This window comes from Oenanthe melanoleuca, chromosome 18 (assembly GCF_029582105.1).
Source record: "Oenanthe melanoleuca isolate GR-GAL-2019-014 chromosome 18, OMel1.0, whole genome shotgun sequence".
Classification (NCBI taxonomy): domain Eukaryota; kingdom Metazoa; phylum Chordata; class Aves; order Passeriformes; family Muscicapidae; genus Oenanthe; species Oenanthe melanoleuca.
In genome coordinates this window covers 8,585,908-8,609,208 of record NC_079351.1, presented here as the reverse complement: position 1 = coordinate 8,609,208, position 23,301 = coordinate 8,585,908, and the positions used below count along the sequence as shown (strand labels likewise).

The window sequence follows — 23,301 nt, the reverse complement described above, 5'->3', positions numbered from 1 at the left end:
ACTCAAGACAAAAGAGTCCTGAGCACTCTAGGAATCTCTAAAGTAGCAAAATAATGAGCATTGTTTTTTAAATCTTTCCTAAGCTCAACTTCAGTCCTTGCACATTACCTTAGTACGGGGTCAAGAGGATGGAAGAGAAATTATTTCTTTATTGAATACCCTTAGCCCATCTGTACCCTCAAAGATTTTGAAATGTGGGAGAAGAACAGCAAGAAAATTTACAAATTTTTACAGATTATATACAGAAAATTTACAGAGATCTTTTTTCCTAACTGTTGACCCCCTGTTCCACAAGCAGACATCTTTTAGACATGTGTAAAGTGTGAAAGAAGATTTTTACCTGAAACAGTCCAACAGAGACCCAATCACATCATCTGCTAATTCTTTTGGAAGTCTTCCAGTTATTCTACCAATTCTACAGAGGAATTAAAAAAAAAAAAAAAAAAAAAAAAGAAGAAGACGCATACAATGGATCATTGGTACTATAGCTGATTAGTAAATTATAGAAAAAAAATTAGTTACTGGAATCTTCCTGACTTCAAGATGTCACCCCTCTGCCCCAAGACTGATATCCTTAAAAAACAATCTCAAACTTAAAAAAAACCTACACAGCAGTGAACCTCCCACAGAAATACATTTTAAGAGAGAAATAGAAAGCATTTTGAAATGTTTCTTTGAACCCTTCAAATTCTGTCTTACCCAGAACATCTATTTCCAAACCCACCTGAAACTCCCTGAAAACTGACCCAATTTTTCATTAGAAAAAGAGACAAATGTGTCTGTACACCCTCCCACCACTGGCTGTGCTAAAACCATTTGCAGCAAATACTGGCAATATACCCAAATTATCAATCATGGATTACAAGGTATTTCTGTATTGTTTACAGCTCAGCAGAGTCACCACTCACCCTTTGGCTGCAGACCACCTGACAATGGTGTCTTTGTCTTTCAGGCCAACCAACAATTGTTCTGCAAATAATTTTATTTTTAAGTAAGATTATTCTTATTTAACAACAGAAAAAAATTCTTAAGATGTTCAAAATTCATTTGCCTCTTTGCATAAAAATCTTTGTATCTAGATTTATGCTATTTGTCACAGAAGTACGACTTGAAATTAAAAGACAAGAAATATGTCACAATTGTTTATGGGAAGAGATTCCAATTTTAAGTGCTGTAAAAGATTCAAAATGGAAGTCATGGTGCTTTTTGTGGAGGTTCATCAGATTACTGAGTTATAAAAGTCTTCTGAAGCAATTTTTGCCTATTTATTTACAGAATATCCACCAGCCAGCTAGCAGAGGACATGCTGAACAACTGCATATTAAGAAACAAATGCTGTTCCTTTGATACTACCACAGTCTAAAAATTAAACCATAATTCTTCAGCTTTCATGTGACATACTTTTTGTTATGTATTTCATTATAATTTTAATTCACCCTTCCATTTGTGAAAGGTTCAGGGTATCTCTTTTATATAACTGGATAAAATTGGTAAAATGTATTTCCACAACAAATGCTCCAGTACTGAGTTTCTGACTGACATGCTGACATCCAAATACCATCTATTTCAATCAGCTGCACAGACCAAGGTTTTAGAGCCTTTCCAGCTGTTACACTAGCACAGATTTTTTAGCACATTACTTTTTTAGCCCCAAGCAGATTGTTTTCAAATGTATGTTTAACTTGCAGCATTGCAACGATTTCTCTGCAGCTGTAACACACCTACAACATTTTCAATCTCTCCTGGAATGTCATACTCCTCATCATCATCAGCTTCAGCAGCAGCAACTTCCCTCTTTTGGTTCTGCACAGCAGCACCCTGAGCCTGCAGGTTGGCAGCCAGGGACCGACAGCCACGCTGGTACCTGCACAGCAAACACACTTCAGTGATTTCTCTGCTTTAACTTCCAGCTGCAAAAGAGACACACTGCCACAAAGTCTGGCTGCCACCTTCCTGCACCTCCCAGGGCACAGCTCTCCAGTTATTTAGTGGCTGCTTTAAAGGAAAGGGAGAAATATCCCATTCTCCTTGCTCCTGACCCAGTTGTCTATTTTCCAAGGTGAGAAGAGCCAGACTATTCAAATAGTTCCTTTTCATTATCCCTCCCTTTCCTGTTTCACTATAACCTATTTTCCACTGCTAACAACAAAGAGAGACAAAATTCCCATGCCCCAAAAGTCTCTTCAAAAAAGTAAAAAAAAAAAAAAATAAATTGAAAAAAAAATTAATAAAATCATCTTATTAAAAATTGCTTTTTAAATCTCAAAGCCAGCTTAGTACTTTCTGACCAAGCTGTACTCGAATATTTAGCCCGTGGTGTAGATGCATTCTTACAAAAGATAGACTTTACATGCTAAACTGACTTTTGCCATTGGGCAAGGTACATTCTCCACCTAAAAAAGAATTTTCTATGCCTAAGGATGTTCTCAAAAGCTGGTAAAATAAATACAATAAAAATAGTCACCAAGGGAGCCTGCAATTTTAAAATATCAGTGCGAGAAATCTAAAAAAGAGTTTGCCCTCTGGCAGTAAGTAAAACCAGACACCAAAACCTGACTAATATGCAAAACCAGAGCAGGATTGCAAACCACTTTTCCCCTGTGAACTTTCTATCGAATCAGGGTAGGACCAGGTAATGGAAAAAGTTATGTTCACTCTTACAAAATTGTACTAAATCAGCTTCAGGAACAAAGGTCGCTGTCTTCCCATATTTAGTGAGTTATGCATTATATAGGAGCAGGCTTCTGCTTGTGCAATGTGCAAAGTCAGATTTGGCTTTTCCCAGCACTCACACAGGTACCAAAATTGAAAAGAAATACAGGAAACTAAATACAGTGGAAGAATCCTCCTTTTTCCAAATAATGCAAATAAAGAATATGTTCATTCCCACAGGGATTTTTTTTTTTTTTAAGGGAAGGTTAAGAGAGGCAGAAGGCAAATACATTTATTTATGTATTTGCAGTGAGTTTTGTGCTTTTTGATTTTCCTTTTTTTAACTTTTCAGCTTTGAACTGACCTCCACTTTGCCACCTTTGGTTTGACAAAAGTCAGTCCGAGTCGCTGGACCAGTTTCATGCCCAGCTTGCGCAGAACCATCTGGTTGCTTCCTGACAGCTTGCACTTATCAAGACACTTGAGAACAGTAGCAGCTGCAAAAGCAAAACACACCAGAAAATCTGCTTGTAAAAACACCTTGCTATGAACATTTTAAAGTTCTGCACGTTTTTTAGAAGGTTTATATTTCTAAAGGCATTACTAAAACACAAATGTCTGGTTAGCTACTTTGTAGTGGATGACCCTGATCAAAAAATGGCAACATCCTTCATTGCCCAAACAGGGGAAATGGCTTTAAGGATCACTTTTGATTATTGTCAGAATGTTCATGCCTCTGATTCTCACTGGAAGCAACACATCCAAGTGTCTTTCAGGGTCTAAGAATTTTCAGTGGTAGAACCAGGAGCTAAAAAATGTAATTCATTTACTCAGAAAATTTCCTGCACGCTGAGGAAGCTTTCCCTTTCCTCATTTAGTATTTTCAGGCAGCACCAAATCCTGACACTGTAATTTTTATGATGATGGATGTCCAGAAACATTTAGACATGAGAAACACTGTGGACATGTAAACAATCATCCACAAAACCTCTCATTTGGGCACATCAAAGGTAACAAAGTTATTTGTCCAGCAAGTAAAAAAACACAGAGAAAGGAGAATCTTGGGTTAATGAGCATAAAGTTCCAGTATTCAAAATTTTCACAAGGAAGCCATGGCTGTTACAAATAAAAAAGCCCTTTTGCAGTTTCATTAGGCTGAAAATAATTCTTCAGAAGTTGACCATTAGTTAATAGAGACTAATGACTCAGGCTCTGAGAGAGCCACTGTGCTTCCAACAGCCCTGCACAGATGGAACCACAGCAGCCAAAAATGCTGCAACCTCCTTCCCCAGTCTCATATCAGGGGTTTCAAAACACAGAGATCAAAGAAAGTGCAATTATTTCAAAGCCTGAGACAGTGTAAGACACGACATACAAATCTCCTCAAGTCTTTAAAAAGCCTGGTGATGCATCTTGATGTACTAAAATAGGAATGAAACAATCCATGCAGTCAACAAGCCAGTGATGATTGTTATTACTTCAGTACCTTCCAGTAACCTGGATTTTTTGCAGTTCTAAAAGTCCAGGAGACTGAGAGTTTAGCAGGAAGAGGCTGCAGAAACATCATCACTCACAGACAGAAAATAAATTAAGAATATCTAAATAAAGGCCTCTTCTAAGTCCTGCCAGCTCTTGAATCACTAAAATATCTACAGACCCATGTAAATTACTGCAGGGCTAGTGTTTGTTTTTAATTCAACTTCTATGTCACAAGTGACTTCAAACAGGATCTTGCTTTGACATTTGCCTATTTTTTTATCCTATTTCATCCTCAGATCTGTTATAATTAAAAATCTTAGATATTTCTTGTCTCTCACATTTTCTTATCCTGAACAGTTCCCATCAGAATATCTGCTTCTCAGCTGTGAGCATTCTGGATTTTCTAGGGTAAATTCAGTCATTTCTAAGCCCCTGATTTTTCTCTTATTACCAGACTCATAACTACTTATTATTCCTCCTATGCCATAAGCCAAAGCTTCTGATTTTACCAGCAGGGTTAATGCTGTGAGCTCAATATGCTCCTTCCACAGTGATTAAGATTATTGTGTTATTCAGTGGTATTTTCTAAGTTCTGTCATTTTCTGTTACACTGTAATTTTCCCAGCCTGTTTATTATTCTGCTTCTCTGGCAGCTTCCTCAGTGGATTCTGCTACTCCTGTGCAATGGCATCCCCAGTACTTGCACCTGTGTCATTCCATGCTGTTTGTCTTCACTATCTTATCTCCATCATTACCCATCTCTCAGGCATTTTCTAAGGAAGTGTCTGCATGAGCCTTAGGAAATGGGAGAAAGAGACTTTCCAGCACCCAAACTAATAAGCTTCTTCTCAGGGCCAAAATAATTCAGTGAGTGAAATCACAAACACTCTAAAGTGAGTTTATATCTCTGCTTGGTTCTTGTGAACAGCACAAACCCCATTTCTGGTGCTTGGATAAGCTCCACAAAACTGAGAGGTCTTATGCAGTGTTTTGGAATAAGCCACCATCTTTCCCTGCCTCCCTTTATTGCTATCAACAAGGCCCAAGATCACTCTGCAGTTCTGATCATATTTCAAGATTCACCCCAAGACAAACATAATTCCAAAATGCAGCTACACTACTCACAAACCTCCATACTCTTTTTTTTTCTCTTTTTGGCTACCTGTCTATCTCTAATTGCACTCAGTATAATCTCTTTTCACTAAAAAACTTCTCTTATTCCAACATTATCTCAACATTATTCCATCTGTGTCCTGTACACAGCTGGCTCTTAAAACTTGGGTTTTCTCAAATCCTATGCTTATATTAAAATTTGAAGAGTCTCTGCAAAATTTCCAGTAGTAATATGTACAAAACCAGTTTATGCTCAACTGAATTTCAAACAAATATTTTCCACAGCTAACAGTTTGTATGTTGTGTTCAGCTCCTGTATTACAGCAATGGCCAGTGTGATCACCTGCCAGATCTTCTGATGTGCTGCTCCAACACAGCATTCCCTGGTGGCATCTGCTCCTCCCTCACAGTCCTTTCTGCTTTTGCTCCTGTCATTTCCCTGCTTTATCACTGCCCTGTGCATTTCACTCCTGTCAGCACCACTTGTCACCAGGTTAATCTTCCTTTCCCTTTTCTACTGCAATGGCTTGAAAAACTGAACCCAGGCTATTACAAACTTACCATATGGTAAACAGTCTTCTCTCTTGCCATGTTTAAACAGCTGTGCCTACAATTAAAATAGGGAACACAGACATGAGAATACAGAGATTCTATAACACAATATATCAAACATTTAGCTCTAAAATATTTTTAATGTTTTTACAATAATGTGTAGTGTTTGCTGATTTAAATAGCATAAAAGGAAATGTCTCAGGGTGCAGATCTTGGTAACTGCTCAGGGGACTGAAGTGGCCAAAAAACACTAAAGAGAAAAAGAAAAAAAAAAAACCACCAAACCAACAGAAATGAGAAAAGAAAAAGACCACCAGTTTTGGGCTGGCTCAGGTCCCTGACCCATCAGGCTCAGTGCTTGGTCACACGAGCTGTGAGCAGCAACCACAGCTTGTGAGAGACTAAACCACCAACAGACACCTGCAGATACACCTCCAGCAGGCCAACTGCAATTCCTGTGCCCAGGAAATCTTTTCTGTAGCTAAATATCCCAGAGAGATTAAGCCCCAGCACTGCAGTGAGACAAAGGGACCATTAACACCTGACAGAACACGTTACACATTAAAAGCTTCCTCAGCTCTCCTTGCATCAAAACTCTGGCCAGGCACTTGTTTGTCCTTGCTCTGGCACTCACCAGAAGCAAAATCTTCCTCAATAAATGTGCCTGGGAGTTAAACAAGAACAGAGTTCCCCTAAAAAGAGGAATTTTCTCACACATACCAAACACACACACACATGCCTCCCGCGCTGCAGGCGTGGCTGCGAGCAACAGAGGCAAGAAAAACACCTTGGGGCTGTGTACCCAGCCTGTTTTGGTTTGTTACTAAATTGCAGTTCAGGATCCCACATTAGCACTGCTGATCAGCTCCACTACAAGCTATATACGACAATTTGATATTATATATCCAAGTATTTGAGATTTTTAATGAGCGCAAGTGTGAAGCCTCCCTTAAAATTGACATTTACAAAGCAGCAATGCAATAGAATAACTTCAGGTCCAACCAACAGAAATAAATATCACTTTAAATGTATAAATTGGCTTTCAGCAATATATGAAGTCAGTGCTAAAAACAATACAAATATTTCTCACTGACATACAACAAAACTCTGCTTGTCCTAAAAAGCAAAAAAAAATGTCTCAGAGGACCTGCAAATCTTTGGTACAAGAAATCTAGGGCTCTTCTGAAATTTCTCGGTCTTCATTGAAACATCCAGAAACTCATTTCATCACTTAGCTCCTGTGTTCTGCTTTGAAACCCCATCACTGGTTTCTCCACACACTCTGCTATAAGATAAGGCATCATCCCTGCATCCTCACAACTCCATCCCTGCATCCTCACAATTCCATCCCTGCATCCTCACAATTCCATCCCTGCATCCTCACAACTCCATCCCTGCATCCTCACAACTCCATCCCTGCATCCTCACAACTCCATCCCTGCATCCTCACAATTCCATCCCTGCATCCTCACAATTCCATCCCTGCATCCTCACAACTCCATCCCTGCATCCTCACAACTCCATCCCTGCATCCTCACAATTCCATCCCTGCATCCTCACAATTCCATCCCTGCATCCTCACAACTCCATCCCTGCATCCTCACAACTCCATCCCTGCATCCTCACAATTCCATCCCTGCATCCTCACAATTCCATCCCTGCATCCTCACAACTCCATCCCTGCATCCTCACAACTCCATCCCTGCATCCTCACAACTCCATCCCTGCATCCTCACAACTCCATCCCTGCATCCTCACAATTCCATCCCTGCATCCCCTGATTCCTTCTCCTTTCTGCCTAACTTAACAGCAAACACTGTTTTTAAGGCACACACAGGCTGCCTCCAAATTACTATTATTATACTCAAGCATATTCAAACAAAGCACAATGTCATTCCTCAAGCAGTGATAATGTGGAGAAGCAGCTTTTTAACAGATCCTTGGGAATGCTCCTGGACAAACACCTTGGATGTGTGCTCTCAGCACACTGCTGGGGAGCTGGAACAGAACCCTCAAAACATCAACCCAATTTCAGTCTGCAGTTCTTAAATTCTGGCACCTTTCTCCAAGCTTCATGTTTTCACATCCCTGAGTCCAAGTCTGAACTAAATCCTGACTCCTCAGGAATAACACAACTGGAAGAAACTGGAACAACTCTGAGAGAGATGTGGGAAGGAATCAACCAACACACAAGCAAGAAATAAGAAAAATTTAAATATTGCACAGTATTTTTTTAAATGCTTTTCTTCCTATGAAGCAGTTTAGAACAGCGACCTCAGCAGCTTCCTTTTCATAACCATTTATATTATTTTCTGAACAAAAAAGTAAAACACACATTGTTTCCCTACAGCAGTTTCACTAAAACTTAAATAACAAACTATTTTAAACACAGAACATCTACTCCTACTGGGGATTTATAATATACATTATATAATAAAATCATTGTGGCAACAGCTATAAATCAACTGAGATGTGCATTAAGGGATTTTATTTTATCGATATGAGGTTTTAGGGAAAGTACAAATTGTCCAAAGGACACCATAGCTAATTAATAGATAATTATTAATTTGAATTAATAACTAAACTTTTTTGAAAGGTCAGTAATATTTACATGGATTTAATTCAATAAAATATGTTACCCAATGGTTTAGGGATAAACACAGCTGAAAATGCCAAATGTCTGAAAGGGAAGAAGGCTCTTTCTGCACCCATTGAGGTGCACTGGGGGTCAGATACAACCTTGGAGCAGGTTCCTGGCATTTATACACGTGATATATTGGGTATTTCTTTGTGTCAGAGAAATTTAACAGCTGTTTTTAAAATAAATTTTACAGAAGTAAATAGTGGTGGAGAACTCTTCAGATGCTTAACACAGCAGGAAATCCAGCATCTGGGGTTTCTTTCTGAGTGTAGAGAAGACAGAAGTGTTCATTATTTATTTATGAATCAAAGCATGCAAAAGCATCCCCAAGTCCAAATCTCTAAAACTTCTGAGTTTTAGAGATATAGTTTCCCAAGTTTTTGAGTTTCATGAGATATATTTTTCCTAAAGGAAATAAAGGAGCCCTTTAAGCAATGCTGGCTTTTGGGAAAGCAGAAAAAATATTTTCTTCCAGCACATGCTACAAACAGTCAGGCACGTACAGCCAAGTTACTCCTTTAGAAAAATATTGTAAACCTGGAGTTTACAGGGGTCATATAAAAAAGAAATGTTCATGATGCATAAATGAAAATCATATAAAAATTAAATAAAGGCAGCAAAAAGAGCAAATCAGCATTACACTACCCAGCTTAAACTTCCTGCCTTGAAGGAAGAAAAATATCCAAGGCATGCCATTTCCAAAAATCTGATAGAAACAAAGCAATTAATAAGGTTGGTTTGCAGCTGCAGAGGGATTTGGTGGACAGGGCTGAGCAGAGGAGCCTGCCTGTCGGAGCATCCCATCGCAGTTACGCCACGGGCTCCTCACTAACGAGGACACACAGCACACAGCAACCTACCCAACCTGCTGAACTGTTCCAAAGTATGTGACTCCCTCTCTTATAAATAATTAAGCCACCTACAAATTAGAGAAAATCAGTGGTGTGCAAGCAATGACGACTGTCAAGTCTGGTTCTGCTTTAGAAACAGCACAGGGCAAGGCAAACAAAGCCCAGTTTCTTAATAATGCCAGCAGAGACACCACACCTGCCAATTGTCTGCATAACCCACTTTGGGCCCGACCTGCAGCAGATCCATCAGTCGGGATCATCTCCAGGACTTGTTCCCCAAGCTACACAAATCACCACGAGGGGTGGCCTGGCTGGTGGGGAGTGAGTGGATCTTCCTGCTGAGCAGGAGACACAGGTCTGGATCTACCCTCTGGTTGTAAGCAAGAGGAGGACTGGGAGGATAATTCCAGTTGCTGGGAAGAGCAGGAAATGCTGCCTTGCACTGCTCTGGAGCACCCCCTGGTAGCCACACAACAGCCATCCTGCCTCCTGGCTGGGTGCAGGGAGGGAGAGCATGCTGGCAGAACTGAAGTTCACTGGGAAGGAGGGAATATTTAATGCATTCTATGTGCAGCTGATGGTAAAATGGGTTAGTTAAAGGCCTTGTTCTTACTGTGCCTCCACAAAAGCAGCATTCCTGCTGTGGGCTGCACGTGTTTGGGTGTTGAGCATCAACATGACACCAACACAGACAGACACCAACACAGTGATGGCAGCTTTCATGTGATCCCAGTGATTTATCAGCTGAACATCTGAAATGTTTAGACTAACACATGGAGAGCTGACAGAGTATCTCCTTTCCATCTTGAGATTACCAAAACCCACGGATTTTAAATACTCAGAAGGAAAAAAAAAATAGCAGCTTGAGATAGTACTGCGTTCTAACTAGAAAAAGAAACAGCTTTATGATAACAGAACTTCAGAAGCTTGAATGAACCACAAAACTTCTGCTGAGAAGAGAAAAACCCAGCAGTGCCAGACAAGGCCATATTAGAGGAAATACTCTGTGGCAGTCAGGAGAGAAATGGCATGAGAAGAAAGCAGTCAGACGTAAGAATGTTTGTACTTCTCACCAACACTGCTTTTTCTACACCTTTATCACCAAACCACTAAGCAACAGCCCCTTTTTTAAAAAAATAACACCAATAGACAATCCTAATACAGCCAATTCTTTGAGAATGCAAAAAAAATACAGAGACTTGGGAAACATTCTATTTGGAAATACTCTATTTTTGTGCCTCTGGGTCTGAAAGAATGGAGTTAGAGAGTTCTTTCTTCCCTGGAGCCAAATTTACATAAGCATGTAGCTATTGCTAAATAACCTTTGCATTAGAGACAGCTCAGGGAAATGCCTCGTTCTTAAGACTCTCGAGTTTCATCAGATCACTGTGTAGGGCGTTTTATTTTTTTTAATTATTACTCACACTTGTATACTGAATCACTTATAAAACAAATAAGGTTTAATAAGTTTCAATGCCCAAGGCTACCTCAACGTGATGACATCTCTGTCACGCAAGAACTGGGAGTGCTGCGCCCTGCAGCGATAACTAAAAAGCTGTTTGATATAATGGCAGGTTTAAAAGCAAACCTCCAGACCAAGAGAATTTAAAATGCAGATTCTTGAAACAGGCTAGAAGTTTCCTTCAAGTAAACAAATGTTACAAAAAGGTAGCAATTTCTTAATAATCCAACATTTTCAGTCCCTCAAATGCCAAAGAAGAGGAGCACAAAAGCGAATTAAATGCCATAGCGCAATGCAGGTTTCAACAAAGGAGGGCAGTTTGAAACACTGAATTTGAAATAGTGTCAGCAGAGGTGTCTGCTGGTGCCCCCCATTGGGAAATGGAGAGTTCCAGAGGACAGGTGGAAGGGAGCAGAGAGCCAAAGGCCCCAGTGCAATTACAATATGCAAGGCCGGTGCGTGTTCCGACAGGAGCGCGGAACAGCCGGACTCGTTCTGCACAGAAGGCTGAGCGAGATGAAACAGCAGCACACACCTGATCAGCCAGGCTCACGGCCACGAGGAGGCAGATCAAAGTGCAGCCACGGCCAACTACTCACTGCGTCCCTGACTTGCAGTTTCAGTTCATTGAAATGCAGCAGTTTCGTGTCTTTTCCGAGCAATTTTTCCATGCCAGCCTCGCTCGGAGCTGCTCAGTTAATGCAGACTGTCAAAATCCTAACCCAACCAAAACCCACCCTGCTCAGGGCAGCCCCACTCTGCTCCCCGGTGGACAGACTTTTATCTCCACTCTGGTGGGTTACATCATTCCCAAAACCTGTCACAATCCCAAAGCCCACCTTGCTGTACTGACCAGAAACTGAAAAATAGTCCTTTTTTTTCCTGCTTGCTCAGAGAGATGGCCAAGCATCTGCAGTTTGACTCTTACAGTAACAAAGGGCTGGAGGAATCCAAGGGCAAAGAATTCTGAAGCTTGCTGCCACAACTTTTAGTTGCCCCTCATGAGGATGTGCTCTGCTTTACATATTTATAACACTTGTTATGTTAAAATATACTATATTTATTTACAGTATAAATAGAATATATTATTTACCACATAAAGTTAGAATCTTGCATGTTAAAGTGTTTACTTATTTTGAACTTACTTTCAGCTGATATTTTTGACAACAGTGTTGCTACAAGTGTAAGACAAAATTCTTAATATTAAAATATTAAGAATATATGTAATTATATATAAATATAATGTTTTTAAATTAACTCTTGAAATAAATATTTCCTGCCCCCCTTAAGCACCTACACACACACACACACATACCATTCTGAAAACCTTTACTCCCTAATGATACAATTCATTGTATTGACTGAAAGGAGAAATTACAGACTAAATGCAAGAAAAGGCTCATATCTACCAACAGAAACAGGAGTTATGAGCTGTGGAGAGGAAAAAAAAAAATCAGAGAAAAGCAAAGCAGCAGGCTCAGCTCCCAGGTCTATTGTATCACATTCTGGTTTCGATTCTACTTGTTGAGTATTCACCTGTTTCGCTTAGTGCGCACTAATGAACAGGTGGATGGAGCCAAAGCCAAACTCAAAGGAATTATGACAAAACACTAATGCATTATACATCCTGCAGGTCTCATCATGCCCGGGAATGGCAAACAGTCAGTCTCCCTTTCCAGATCTGACAATAAAATGATGAAACATCATTCTGTCTTTTGAAACGCTGCAATGCACACAAATAACGCTTCCTCCTGCTTAAGTAGCAGGTCCTCAGTTATTCTAAATATAGATCATTTCTGCTGCCTTCTGATTTGGAAGAGCTCAAGAGGAAAAAGAAACAACCAAAAAAAAAAAAACCCACACTGCACACACTTGCTCCAGACCTTTCCTTTGATGTTTAGTACTACACTGCACACAAGTCCTCTTAGTGACTGGTTATAAAGAGTAGCAAATTTATGCAAATTATCAAAACTTGTACAAACACCAGCAAATCCTCAAACCTGTGCAACTGCAAAGACTGCACAAGGGCTCATGATCTGTCTTCACCTGCACGGCCTTGGTCAACAACCAAACCAAGAAAGAACAACAACTCCTCCACCCACACAAATACCTCCATTCTGCCCAAATACATTCGGACATCAAAACTGGCACAGACACCAGAAGTATTACCCCAGGATTTCAAAACACATCCCAGCACCTTTCAGGGTGTAAAACTACAACAAAGCTTTTATAAATAGCCCATCTTAGGATGTACAAGAGGAACACTGCCCTGGAACAGCAGTTCAAGTACTGCAGATTTTTTCTCATTAACATTATGTCCATTTTAAAACCCAAAATTCAGCTTTTTCGAGTCACACACCATTATCAATTCACAAGGAAAGGGCAATAAACAAGAAATTCACTCAAATTAGCAAACAAATCTAAACCTACTGCTACTTTGAGAGTTATTGATGAGTATCTGTATTGGCAACTTCACTTTCATTTGGGGATGATAAAAAAATAAAATATACACACATGGGAAGTTATATTGTCTAAACTGCTGTGGAGGAAATTCTCCTTTTTTCCAGGAATTGCCAGGAATTCCTCTGTGCATTTGCTATCAAAGGCCTCCTATAGCTGTATGGGATAGCCATAAACCCAACTGTCTATGTTTTAAGGGAACACCAGTATTTACCAGGGCCTGGAGCATGCCATTCACGATGACAGTGCCCTCCATGGTCTGGGAGGAGGATTTGGATAACATGGAGAGCACCCAGTCCAGGAAATCTGCCATCCTGCTTTGCCTGACATCAGGGCGGACAATAAACCTGTCACAAAAGGAAAAAGAAAACATTGCAGCCATTACTTTATGACACCCAGTGAAAAATGATTTTTCCTCCTATCCAAACTGGTTGTAGTTCCTGGAAACAATTCTTCAACGTGTGTTTCCCCAAACCACACAGGGTGGAACACTCCAAACCATCCTATGTTTAGCCCAGCTGTTTCTGAGCAAGGCTCTGATCTGGAATTTCAAATCCATTTGTAGCTTTCACTTCAAACCCAGCTAAAAGCTTGTGTTCTAGAAATTTCTTATCTTAATTGTAAAGCAACAAAATTTCCAAAGCTTTGAAGAAATTAGAAAGCTATCAGAATTAGTGAAAAGCTGAAACAAATAGGAGGATTCTTCACCTCTTTCACTAAAAACAGCCATTTTGCAAAGCTGAAAATCAGTGGAAATCAGCACTGGGTCCCTTTTGCACTGTCTGTCAGTAGTCAGGTGCAGAAGAAGCAACCAGCAGGGCTGTATTTGGGGTTTCAGATATTTGAAAAGCTGAAGCACCTGTTATTTAACACACTCGTTGGATCAAGAATTTTGGTTTTAGCTGTGTTTTAGCTGTGTTTTAGCTGTCTTAGAGAAGGGAAAAGAGGTTATCATGGCTAAACTACAGTAAACCTACTCTCAGCCCTGCCCTGAACAGCCAAGCTGCAGTCAGGGCATCACCTCAGTGTCCTGGCACCTACAAACCAGGTCCTGTTCCAGCAGGGATTCAGATTACGCTAGCTCTCAACTCACCCAGTGCAATCAAGGCTCATGGGGAAGCCTACCCAGCACAACTCATGGAATTCAAAGAGGATGTGTCCCAGAGCCAGGAGCTGGATCCTTCCTACACCTACAGGTAACAAGGGAACAGCACCAAGAGCTGACTGATGGGGTATTAAATATATTAAATACTGAGAACACCTCAGCAGTGAGCTGATGGGATGGATTGGTGGGACTGCTGTGCTGCCCAGCAGCAGAACAATGAGGACTTGGGGTGAGCTGCAGAAGGGTTGTTTTGGGTTGAAGGATGAAGTTGCCTTTGGCCCAGGGGCACACGTGAGAGAAGTGACCTGTGAAGTGGCTGAGCTGGTTCCCAGACCCTTCCTCAGCCCCGAGGGGTTTAAATCCTTCTTTCCCAAAGGAGTGCCCTAACCTCCAGACTAAGGGCAGGATAAGGATCAGCCTCATCTCCTCCTACTGCAACCACTCAGTGAGCAGGCAGAAAGGAGAATTCATGAATATACTCCAGCTCTTTGCCCTGTGAGAAGCAACTTGCTTTGGAAAACAGGTCTTGAATCCTGATGTTTCTAAACTTCACTAGAAATTCATAAACTCCTTGGAGCACAAACCAGGGCCCAGACTTTCTCCTCCTCCCCAGGGACTCTCCCAGAGCATGCTGCAGTCAGACTCCTGTATCTCCTCTGTCCATCTGTCCCTGGACCGTTGTGCTCCTGCCCACCCAAAAACAGTCCAGCTCCAGGGAGATGGCACAGAGACCTCATGTCAGAATGATTATACTCAGAACTGGCTTTGGGGATGTGAGAACAGCAAAAGGCCTTGGAGCCAGCCTTCTAATTTCTGGTGAAGTGCTTTAATCACCAGGCTGCTTTGGAAATGGTGTTTTCATAATAAACTAAATAATTGTAAGTCCACTATACAGTACTATTATGCCTTGCACACTTGGTACTAGCATCAACTTAATGTATTCAACACCATATTTGTTCTGAACACATATTCCTAATTAAAATTAATTCAGCCAATAGACAGAGGTGAAGAGAAGATAAGACAACTAACAAGGTACCTGCACAGCACCCAGTGTGAGGGTGCAGGGCACTGGTGAAATCCCCCTGAAACCAATGGCTGAGCATTGCATGAGCACAAAGCTCAGCTGAACACAAAGCTGCAATAAATAAAGTTGCTGAATGTAAGCTCTCACTCAAAATTTAGTTTTACAGACACTCTGGGGTACATCTGAAGTGTCACACTGTCATCTCAAATCCTCTGGGTCTGTCAACCTGTGACAAGGCAGATTACCCATACAAACACATAAACAGCAATTTCTAATTACTGATTCCAAAATGACTACAAAAACTAATTGGGATCACAGAATTATACAACCATAGAACAGTTTGGGTTGAAAAAGGACCTTAAAGCCCATCCAGTTCCACCCCTTGTCATGAGCAAGGACACCTTCTACTATCCCAGGTTGCTCCAAGCCTCATCCAGCCTGGCCCTGGACACTGCCAGGGATCCAGGGGCAGCCACAGCTTCCCTAGGCACCCTGTGCCAGGGCTTGCCCACCCTCACAGGGAAGGATAAGGAGACAAACCTTGTCAAAATAAGTATGTAACAGGCAAGACTTTTTCAAGACTGCACAAGTAATTCGTGCAGTTTCTTGAATTTTGCTCTGATATATTTCAGAATAAACCAGAAAAGCACAGGATGAGTCACCAGAGAACTGTGATTCTGGTCTCCAGTCCTTCATTAATTTTCTGCATGACACTGTACATTCTAAACCAAAGAAGTGTTTGATTTGCCATTAGTTTCAGACCTGTACCATTATACTCACTAAACATAAACTTCTAAAGCCTTGAGTCCTGTGACTGAAGCCTAGAATAAATTCAAAGTACACAGACGGTTATCTCCTAAAAAGACAAGACAAGGTCTGCTCTACTAAATGTTGTTTTTAACAACTGTTTTGCTTAATCCCATAAATTTAGTGCATCTTAACCCAGAGAACACAAATGCAGGTATTATGGCTGTGATTCTCCCACAGCCAAGGCCCCTGTCTCCCAATGTCCCCACATCCCATTGTCCCTGTGTTCCCAGGTCCCCAGCTACTGCTGTCCCCATGTCCCACTGTGTCCCCTCATCCCTACATCCATCCCCATCCCCTTGTCCCTCTGTCCCCATGTCCCACTGTCCCCATTTCCCCTTGTCCCTCTGTCCCCATCTCCATGTCCCTCTGTCCCCATATCCTCTTGTCCCTCTGTCCCCAGCCCCGTGTCCCTGCATTCCTTGGTCCCACTGACCCTGTGTGCCACTGTCTCCATCCCCTTGTCCTTCTATCCCCATGTCCCAGTGTCCCCTTATCCCTGTATGCCACTGTCCCCATCCCCATTTGCACTGTCCCCATGCCCTTGACCCTCTGTCCCCATCCTGTCCCTCTGTCCCCATCCCTGTGTCCCCTCTGTCCCCATGTTCCCTTGTCTCTCTGTCTCCCTGTCCCCATGTCCCCTTGACCCTCCCTCCCCATCCCCTTGTCCCTCCGTCCCCATCCCTGTGTCCTTCTGTCCCATTGTCCCCTTGTCCCTCTGTCCCCATGGCTGCCCCGCCATAGACAGTGCCAAAGCTGCGCGGGCAGCGCCCCCTGCTGAGCACAAGCTGCAATGCAGAGCCGGGGCTTTTACTGCTTTAAAAAGGGAAAAAAAAAAAAAACAAATCAGTCACAACCTGAGCTGACTAAAGGCGTCATCCACTGGAATATCCAGGAATGTGGACTGGAATAAATACTGAAACAAGAGACAAGTGTGTACTATCTCTGTTTATGGTCCTTGTAATTTATTTTCATGTGCAGAGGAAGCAGTATTCCCAACAAACACTACTGGATCCAATTCAACCAACAGTAATATCCCACAGACAGCTGGCAACTTCCAGGCCTCCCAACACTGCCATGTCAGACTAAGAAACAGCAGGAGGAATGGGAGCCTTTCTGCCAGGATGCACAAAAGAGACTTACTTGGACACCAGCACAGCAGCTGCATCCCGAGCCTTGTCACTGACAACCAGGTAACACTAAAGTGAAAAGAAAATTCACTGTAAAAGAATTCATACATGGAGATAGAAAACCAACTATGTAACAACTCTGTCCATAATACACTACTGAATACTCACATGAAAAATATTATGATGATTACACACATGTAATTATTGTGATTACAAACTGAGCTTAAAGTCAGTAGAAAGTTCATTTTCCCACTTAACAAATTGTATCTGAGGCAGGGCCCCTTCGTGTGCCTTTCAAAGCAGGCTTATTACTGAAGATTTATTTGCTGAAGCCTTAACTCACACACACATTGGCCTATAAGCAGTAAGTCCCTTAGTGCTGCAAGTGTCCAAAGCCTGAGCTCTTGGGGTACCTGTGGGGAAGGGGAGTGGTTTATTTTTATCTCAAAGGCACAACAAGTCAGCAACCTGGCTGACACCCACTGGAACTTGATGTATTTGTTTAAAAATCTTCACACAGTCACAGCTTCCAAAGTTGCTCACTCTGATCAAACAGTGATTTCCTCCAGAAATCCTCAGATTTGGCTTTCAGAAGAAGCACTCTGGCACTTTCGAGTGTTGAAAGCCTCTACCACATTCAAAGGCAGGGGTTATTCAGATAAAATAGTTTATTGCATCTGGGGAAACAAGTTCCAGTCTCACCTGACTCTAACGCAGACTGAAGATCCAGAAGTACAAAAAAATTCTTTATAGATTAAACACAAAAATATGGGCTGAAATAATATGCTTAAAATAATATCACTGAGGAATGCACAGCATATGTTAATATTTATCACATACTGAGTGACTGAGCCAGTACCCCAGGTCTGAAAGCACTACAGGATGTTTTCCTCACCTTTGCTATTTCCAGGATGCGGTCCATGGTCGGCTGCCGAGCCTGCCCCTCCAGGGAAACAAGGTTTCCATCAAACCGGGCCAGGTCAAAAGGAATCAGGCAGATCATGGACAGCCACAACAAGAGCATGTAGCGAGTTTCCCAGGTCTGGAAAGGAAAAAACAAAGGGCTTTTACTTCATTCTCTGCAACATGAAGTGCAGACAGCACGAACAACCCCCTGGCTCCAAGGAACCTTCAAAGATGAGCAAGAGAAAACTCCTGAGGTGAGTGCCCTGAAACTATAGAGGAGACAGAACTACGAGTGATCCCAAAGAGCAAAACTGTAACAAAATTAATGGACCCTCCCCCCCAATCAGAAATCTAAACATCCTTGTTTCCTTCCCAAAGGAAATCTGCATCTTCCCATTTTCCTGTTTATTCTTTCTCTCGGCCATCTGTGCCTCCACTCACAAATATAACAAATATAATATAAATATGTTTTTCTCCTTATTTTCTTATCTATTGCTTTCATGGGTGTACTGAAACAACTTCAGAAGAAAGAAAGAAGTTTTTCAAGCTTTAAAGCTCACAGTAAAGTATCAGAATTGATGTTTATTTAAAAAAAAAACAAACAAACTTTAATTTAGAGCAGCCATACAATTATTGGCTTCAAATCTATGATTTTACTTATAATTGATAATGATCTATTTTAAAATTCATCAATCTTAAGCAGCTCCCTGGAGGTCTTTTTCTTTATCTAAAAATAGAAGAATATAAAATACAGTACCCTGGAGTCAGACTGGATGATTTTTCATCTACTCCTTTCAGAGGTTCAATGCCTTTCACTGCCCTTACTCTTGTTACAATCAATTTTTTCCTTACATGAGTGGTTAGAGGTTCTACTTGCACCTCTACTGCCACTGCTTTTAAATCCCTGGAACAAATCTTTTGAAAGAAAACCAAGACCCCTCCTTGGGGAGGGCATTTCTCCTGTGACAAGATGATGATTTTCACACAAAATCCTGGTGTTAACACCAGACAGGGTCTGTCACTGCTTCATATATTTTCCCAAATTTCTTCCTTCAGCTTTTTCCACTGGAGACATAAAAGTTAAACAAAAAGTACAGCAAGTCCTCACCTCAGGGTCTCTTGGGCTCTGCTTTGCAAGCATATCCAGAACAGGCTGCAGGTCCCGCACTTCATGAGGGAACAGTGGCAGGAAACGTTTGTACCCTCTCACCTAAAGCAGAAAGTTTCAGAATTCAGGCCCCCCACCAACACCAGCTGGCATTCAGGAGAAAGGAAAGACCCTTGGAGGAATTTCCTGACTAGGATCCTTATGTCATAAGGAGAGTAGGCATGTAAATTAAAGTCTTAAACACCTTGTGATATTTGTGTTTTCACCAAGTTATTAAGAATTCATTAAATGATAATTAACTTTAGAACAAGGAATATCTGGAGACTGTCTGGTCCAATCCTCCTGGAAAAGCAGGGTCACCACAGCAGGGTGCCCAGGGTGTCCATGGGGTGTCCAGTATCCCAGGGAGGGAGACCCCAGCACCTCTCTGAGCCACCTATTCCAGAGCTCAGCCCTCACAAAAGTATTTTCTTGTGCTCAAATGTAAATTCCACATTCATCTAACTGTCCATCACACTTTACTTTTCAACGTTACACCTCATGTTTTATCTCCAGGTCTGCAATTTCTTTTGCATTCAGACCTCTATTTTTACTAATCTGGATCATTAAATAACATTACATATTTTCCTGATAGTCATGAAAATGGGAAACAAGAGAACTAATCTTTCACAGTACAGCTAAAAATATTTAATCACATTAGACATTTATTTTAATATTTTTGAAAATAATGAAGAAAATATTTGTAACTTACAAGCTTCAGTTAAAGTACATTAAATTTAGGATTTTTTTACCTTTGTAATGATGTAGAGAAATTTAAAAGCCAGGTGAACTAGTAGGGGAGGAGATCCACTGTCCCGTACTATCTCCAACAAGGAATTCATCATCCCCTCTAGTGAAAGGAGAGGAAAAGCAGTGAGACTACAAGCAGTACACAGAGTTTCTTGTACAGATCTTCCAGAGTATTTAAGATATTCCAGATTTTTAAGTATAGATAGAAAAATTATTTAAGGATGCATTCCTACCTAAGTGGCGATCCAAAAGGTGAGGCTGCTCCTGGTACTTGTCCATTATACCTGAAAATTAAAAGATAACTGTAATAAACTACTCAAAGAGCCTTAACTGTGAGATACCTTCTGATTCTGAACAGCTTTAGCTTAAGATTCCTGCATCCCTGAGCTGCCATCACCTGTAAGAGAGGTCAGAAGATTAGAAAATCACACAGTGGATGGAGCTTGGAGCAACCTGGTCAAGTGGAAGGTGTCCCTGCCAATGGCAGGGAGGGTGGAATGAGATGACCTTTAAGCTCCCTTCCAACCCAGAGCAGTCTATAACTCCAAGTAACAGTACAAGCACAGTCTGTCCCCCCAACACTGCACTCATTTACCTACACTGAACCATCAATGCACTCCCAGGAGTCTCCAATTTCCTTGGACAAACCTCCCACAACAACACTTTGCAATGAGGGTGCTCCTCACAATCCTCAGAGCTAGTTTCTTATTTTGAAACAGAATACAAGGAATCTTCAGCAAAGAACAAATTTTAACCTCAACAAACACAAACTGCAGCTCTTACTACTGTGCTCCTCCAAACTGTTCATGTCCCTCACTCTGTTTTGCTACCAGTAACACAGTCTCTTCCTTTTGGATACTGACTCAAGAAAGAGCAAACTGAAATTGAATATTGAAAAAAAAAAAAAAAAGAGCAACTTGCCAGAGCTTTCAGACACAAAAGCTTTTCAATTTAAACCCAGAATTAACAAAAAGCAGCTACAGAAATGAAAGCTGGATTCCCAAGGAGATCATTAAGTGATCCAGTGTGGCTTATTTTAGCTATTTGGTCAGAAAAACAGCTTTTGAATTAGAAAACTAAAACCTCCTTAACCTCCTCTTCTCTGTATTTGTTTCTCTCACACATGATTTTGCTCTCTGCCCTTTTTCTCTGCTTGACACATCAACACTTACATTTAAGACATGACTCAAAGCCAACAGTGCTGCAGTTGACCAGTGGATGACACTGCACAACCACTTTCAGACACCAGACCAGCCAACAGCATCCTTGTGCAATTCCACTGGGATACCAGCATGCCACCAAGAGGGAAATTTGAGCTCCTAATCATCACTGACTTCCCACCTGAATTAATGATGCCTTAGGCTGCATACAAACAGCAGAACCAGTGAACACTAATTCCAACACCAAAGCTTTCCAGCAAAAGTGGAATTGAAGAACAATTTTTTTTCCAGGTCACAGCATGGCAATGATAAAATAAAACCCCAAATAAAAAGCTGAAGAGAATGAACCTAAACCAGATCCTCTAAAACTATGATTTCAAAAAAGATCTTCCTATGTTTTCCTACAAAACTGTAGTTGCAGATTAAACCATTTCCCAAACTTCTGTTTCTAATGGTTCATCTAAAAATGAGCATCATGAGTTTTTCTGAACTCTCTGGAAACTTTCATTAAAACATTCTGGAACAGAGGATTACTGTGCTCTCTATTCCCAGATAAAAGGTATTCCCTAAGTTTCAGTGTTCTAACCCACACATTGAGCCTCTTGGCAGATTTGGGACATTTTGTCCAAGAAGGATCAATAACACCTGAGCACACTAAATATTATAACCCAATACTGAACCACATACACAGTATCTTTTCTAAGTATATGGAGCCTGTGTTTACTGGGCAACAATATACAAGCAGAAAGGTCATAAATACAACTTAAATACACAGAAACACTCCACATGATGCGACTGACAGAGAGGCACAGCAAGGTGATTTTTCCAGCAATGGTTTTTCCTGTCCCACTGAAATCTGACATTTCCTCTGTGATGCTGAACAAACTCTCCAATGTGAGTTCCTGGGACTTCTGTCTGAGCAGTTACATGTCCATCACTCAGATGGAACAGTCAGCTCAGTCAAACACACCAATGCTACTGAGAAACTTCTGCAGGGTCAGATCTCCAAATTTGGGGGGTTCTGCTTGATGGTTTATCCACTTCATTTCTTCTTGTCAAAAACAAAGCTGCTGGGTCAATATTTTGACTGTGAGCTTTTACAGCTCCAAACATACTTGCAAAATTCAGTTTGCAAATACATCAAGCACTGAATGAACTTTTGCAAATCACCTCATCACAATATTGAGCCAACACACAGAAGTGCCTTGAAACAGACTGATCTCCCAGGACACTGCTACATGCACCTCACTATGGCCCTTCCAGACTCAGCTGAAGCCCAGGAGCAGGACAGCTTTCCATAGGTGGCACAAAAGTCAAACCAAGTTACCTCCACTTGGAAAAACATACATCATCTGTATGGATTCAGCCACGCTTCACATTTCCCATGAAATGAAAGTAAAAATAGGAAATTGACAGTTTGGAGCACAAAATGGGTGTGTTTTGATGAGTGATTAGGTTAAAAAAGTTGCTTTATTTGACACACATACAAACTTTTAATTCAATTACGGCCTGAATTTGAATAGGAAAAACTGGAGGCCCAACATGAACCAGAATTCAGATTTCTGGAATCTAAGACCTAAGTTTTCATTTACAGTAGTTGAATACCAAGGAATATCTAAATGGAAAACAAAATGAGCAAAAGAACCAAACCTGAACTATCTATTGATAAAGTTCCAGCATTATCACTGCCCCAAAAATTAGCGGTTTGGTCCCTTTTTGGTAATCAGCAATAACACAATGAATAATACATAACAAAATGTTTGTAGCAAGCAACAGCAGGACCACTCCCTTTGGCTGCCGTGCTTACCTATGAACCGTTCCACGGCCATTTCCCTTGTCACCAGCTCCGCGAAGACTTCCCTCAGGTTCCCGATGAGCTCCGCGACCTCGCGGCTCTCGCTGAAGCTGTCCAGGATGTTCCTGTCGCTGGTGGCTCCCGGCTCCCGCTCCTCGCCCTCCTCGGGCTCCCGCCCCGCTCGCTCCATGGCTGCGGGCCCGGCGCTGCAGTGACAGCAGCAGGCTGAGCCCAGCCCCGCCGCCCTCACGGCCCGCCCGGCCCCGC

General features: G+C 41.4%; 1 protein-coding gene across 1 annotated transcript in view; it reads right to left on the bottom strand.

The window, feature by feature from the left end:
• Positions 1 to 23,301, bottom strand: part of TBCD (tubulin folding cofactor D) — a 114,511-nt gene that overhangs the window by 91,001 nt on the left and 209 nt on the right. The window contains exons 2-13 of the mRNA XM_056506014.1: positions 23,047 to 23,240; positions 20,313 to 20,363; positions 20,082 to 20,179; positions 19,291 to 19,392; positions 18,172 to 18,318; positions 17,290 to 17,345; positions 13,425 to 13,557; positions 5,806 to 5,851; positions 3,017 to 3,149; positions 1,722 to 1,864; positions 909 to 969; positions 341 to 415 (exon numbers count right to left, since the gene is read on the bottom strand). Of these exons, the coding sequence (XP_056361989.1) occupies positions 341 to 415; positions 909 to 969; positions 1,722 to 1,864; positions 3,017 to 3,149; positions 5,806 to 5,851; positions 13,425 to 13,557; positions 17,290 to 17,345; positions 18,172 to 18,318; positions 19,291 to 19,392; positions 20,082 to 20,179; positions 20,313 to 20,363; positions 23,047 to 23,224 (1,223 nt within the window). The 5' untranslated portion in view covers positions 23,225 to 23,240. The remainder of the gene's footprint in view (positions 1 to 340; positions 416 to 908; positions 970 to 1,721; positions 1,865 to 3,016; positions 3,150 to 5,805; positions 5,852 to 13,424; positions 13,558 to 17,289; positions 17,346 to 18,171; positions 18,319 to 19,290; positions 19,393 to 20,081; positions 20,180 to 20,312; positions 20,364 to 23,046; positions 23,241 to 23,301) is intronic.